Source organism: Entamoeba nuttalli (assembly GCF_000257125.1).
Source record: "Entamoeba nuttalli P19 unplaced genomic scaffold asmbl_9757, whole genome shotgun sequence".
In the NCBI taxonomy this organism is placed as follows: Eukaryota; Evosea; order Mastigamoebida; family Endamoebidae; genus Entamoeba; species Entamoeba nuttalli.
In genome coordinates, this window is record NW_008579809.1 from 11552 (window position 1) to 15962 (window position 4411).

A 4411-nucleotide genomic window follows, 5' to 3' on the forward strand; every position below is an offset into this window, starting at 1 on the left:
ATCTTTCCAAGTGTTTCTTATCCTACTGCTGATTGTAAACGTTGTATTCAAGAATTATTAATTAAAGATCCAGAAAAACGTTTAACAGACCCAAATTGTATTAAATCACATTGTTGGTTTAAAGGATTTGATTGGGAAGGATTATTCAAAAAGAAATTATCTCCTCCTTTTGTTCCTGTTTTAAAAGATAAAACTGATACTTCTAATTTTAATGAAGATATTATTAATGAAACAGCTAAAATTGATGAAGGAGAAGTTGTTGATTCTAAAGATTATTTCAACGATTTTACTTATTGCAAATAAGTTATTGTCATCTTATCATATTTGTCATTTGATAATTTAAATCTTGTTGGTGTTCTTTTTCTGTGTTAATAATTCTTTTTCAATTTTCACTCAATTCTATTTTTAATTCTTTCTTAGAACAATACTTTTAGTTATAAATAATACCACTAATTATTTTCAAATATTCTTATAATAATTCAATTGTCTATTTAATTCTTGTGACTTCTATTTTTGAAATTCTTTGTTTAATTATTAATTGAATAAACTTCTGCTAGAAAATATTGTATAATAATGAAAATAATTAACTAGTTTGTAATTCAAAAACCCACAGAAAGTATAAGATTATTTTGCTTTGATTCTTCTAAAATATAAAGTCTATAAAATCTTAAACTTAGAAGTATGTCTTTTTTATTAAAACAGTTTTATGTATTTCTTTTTTTTGTCAATATATTAGAAAAATTAATAATAAATCATTCATTTAATGTTATTTTAAAAGAATGTAGATGATAGTAAATTATTTTAATATATGTAGTATGAAAAATAAATCAACTAAACTGAAGCATCAAGTGTAAGTCATAACATTATGTTATGATTTAAATTATTGTGTATTTATGAAAAACATTTCATTAAAGAAAATTACAATAAAATAGATCTTATTAAATCAATTGAAGTAGATATAATTATTTCAAATGGAAAGGAAATTTATGGTATAAACATAACTCCATATTGACTAAAAATGTTAAAAGATTTCAATTATAAGATATTAACTAAGAACTTATATCATAATATTATTTCTTTAATATTGATATAAATAATTATAGATTTTATGATCAAAACATAAAGTTAATCAAACAATTTGATAAACGCTTATTCATTGATAGAGTATAAACGTAAAGAAATATTTCAGTAAAAGAAACTTAGAAACGAAATAAATTTTAAAGAAATATTATAAGTAGGAAATTTCATATATGAGATATTTTATTAAATTATCATGGAAATTATAATACTTAAAAATAAAGAGAAAATATGAGGTTATTCTTAAATGTGAAAATAAGGAAATAATATGAATAGAATGAATTGTTTGTTTATTAAAATAACTCAGATACAAATATCTAAGTTAAAACTAAATCTTAAAGTTTCAATCAAAAAAGAGTTAGTAATATTAGTAATGAATTAATTGAATGAATATTAAAGATTATTTAAAATGAATTTTTTAAATAAGGTAATGAAAGACAAACTGTATAAATTATTATTAAAAATGAAAATAAACAATACACAAACAAATAAAGATTTGAAAACAAAGATAATTATAATTTTTAATAAATAATATAATCTTAATAGACAATATGTTCAATCCAAAAATTAAATAACTCAATTTTATTTTTTAAATAATAACGAAAATAATAATATTTTACTTCTCAAAAATTAAATTTATCTTACAAACATTATTAGTTATGTTGTAAACTCTAATTCTTTGGTTTTATTCTATCAACTATCTCTTTCAATATCTTATGAATTTTTGTATTGTTTAATTAATTAACAATTTATTCTTCTTACACTCACAAAATTTTTAGTTTAAAAGAAAATGAGCTTAACTTAGATTAAAGAATAAGTAAGGTGTTGATACTTAAGAGATGAAAATAAACAATTTTAGATAATATTGACAATACACAAAAAAATTATAGTATAATATCCTCTTCCAAGTCATTTTATCTTAATGAACAAAACAATAATTAAAAATACTTCATTTTTATAGTTGTATAAGAAAAGTGAATAAAACTAAAGTATAAATTTTCCTTTGAACAATAAACCAATGTTATTTCAAATATTATGTTGAAACACATTGAAAACAATAACTTTTTAGGTTTAATTAAATAATGAGATTATAATAATTTTTATGACTCTCTTTTAAAGTGTATTACTCTATCTTGAAAGGGATGATGTTAATGTTAGAATTAAAAAAAAACAAAGACACTTAACTAGAATAAAAATGTGAAAATACATATTTAAGTTCATTAAAGCTTTTTGTTTAGGATATGAAAATTCTTTTGATACAAATAGTATTTTTTCCAAATAACAACAAAAAAATATAACTTTTGTTTTTGAGGAAGAATATTCGTTTTATTAAGACACTTCTATTTGTGGTTTGGATGAGAAACTATTTGTTACTTTGTAATTATTAAAAATTTTGAAACAACCAAACTTATCACTTTTAATAAGAAAAATATTTCAAAGCAATTTTACCCTAAAAAGGCATTTTAAAAGACTTTGAACATTATTTTTATATTGGGTTTTTTTTTTAATATTTTAAACTATTAATCTACTATATTCTTTATTACCTAAACGAAAAGTTGTCTGAGATGGTTCACTTTTTTGATAAATAAGGAGATAAAATGTAGTTTTGAGGAAGAACAATTTGCTTGAACAAACCATAATACTTCAAATAAAAGGAAGATTCTATGAACTGTAGCATTCAGACTAAGATTCATGGAGGCTTATGTGCTTTCACTGTCAGATGTTCTTTTTAATATTTTATTCATTGGAGTTAGTATTTTGAGTGTTTTGCTCCTCATTTCTCATGCCTTAAAGTATATTATTGGTGACTCTAAGGAAAAGAAATTATTTAATCAAAGATTAGAACAAATTAAAAACCAACAACCCTTAGAACCAACGAAATACCAAGACATTAAAATTATTTGTAAAACACTTAAAGAGTCATATTCTACTAATGCATTAAGACATTTGGACGCTAGGAAGGCAGTATTGTATTGTTTATATAGAATGGTACTTGATAATAAACAAGCAATAAGTAATGCTATCAGAGAAGACCTTCATAGGGATGTTGGTATGTGTGTTGCTGAAGTAAATTCTGTTATTCATGAAATTAATTTCTTAATGAAGAACTTAAACAAATATCTTAAAAGAAAACAAGTTCCAACTGTTTGTGCCCAACTCTTTGGAAAGTCATTTATTGAACGTGAACCTTATGGCTGTGTATGTGTTATTTCTCCTTGGAATTTCCCCGCTAACTTATCACTAATTCCTTGTGCTGGAGCACTTGCATGTGGAAATACAGTATTTTTAAAAATGAGTAAATATTCTATGGCAACTTCTAAACTCATTGCAGAATTATGTGATAAATATATTCCATCAGAGTATTTGCGTTGTGAATATTTAACTGGAAGAGAAGCTATTCAAGAATGTTGTTCTGCTTCATTTGATTATTACTTCTTTACAGGGTCTACTTATGTTGGTAAACTTGTTAATCAAGCTGCTGCAGAGAAAATGGTTCCTGCTACATTAGAGTTAGGAGGAAAGAACCCAGCTATTGTTGACAAAAGTGTTAATTTGAAAGTTGCTGCTAAGAGAATAGCTTGGGCAAAATCAATTAATGCTGGTCAAATTTGTGTTTGTGTTGATCATGTTTTTGTTCCACGAAGCATTAAAAATGAGTTTTGTGAAGCTGTAAAGAATAGTTTCATCAAATTCTTTGGAGAAGACCAAAAGAAAAGTGAAGATTTCGGTAGAATAATAACTAAAAGTGCAGCAAAAAAAATGAAAGAAATTATTGACCAAAGTGATGTTTATTATGGAGGAGAAGTTGATATAGAAAATAAATATGTTCAACCAACCATTCTTCAAAATGTTAAAATTGATGACCTTTGTATGAAAGAAGAAATTTTTGGTCCAATCCTTCCAGTCATTGAATATGATACTCTTGATGAAGTATTTGAAATGGTTAAACAACATCCAAATCCATTGGCATGTTATGTTTTTACAGAAGATAATGATATGTTTGAACATGTTATAGCAAACATTAATTCAGGTGCTATTTATAATAATGATAGCATTGTTCATTTATTAAATCCAAATCTACCTTTTGGAGGAAATTGTCAAAGTGGTATTGGTTGTTATCATGGAAAATATACCTTTGATACATTTTCTCGTCCACGTGCTGTTTGTAATGGTCATACTAGTTTTGATTTATCATTGAAAGATTGGCCATTTACTTCATTCCAGTCATGGGCAGTTGATCGTATGGCTGCAAGTGAAATTCCAGTCGTTTCATATCTTTAATTGAAATAATTATTAAGTTTTATTGTAAAATTTACTAAAAAAAAGTAATAAA

At 24.1% G+C, this 4411-nt stretch overlaps 1 protein-coding gene across 1 annotated transcript; it reads left to right on the top strand.

Annotated features, from left to right (window-relative positions):
* Positions 1 to 2769: 2769 nt before the first annotated feature.
* Positions 2770 to 4359, top strand: ENU1_205500 (aldehyde dehydrogenase 1, putative; the record flags this gene model as incomplete). Its single annotated transcript, XM_008862239.1, has 1 exon — positions 2770 to 4359. One exon carries the CDS (start codon positions 2770 to 2772, stop codon positions 4357 to 4359), a length of 1590 nt encoding a protein of 529 aa, XP_008860461.1.
* Between the last annotated feature and the right edge of the window lie 52 nt (positions 4360 to 4411).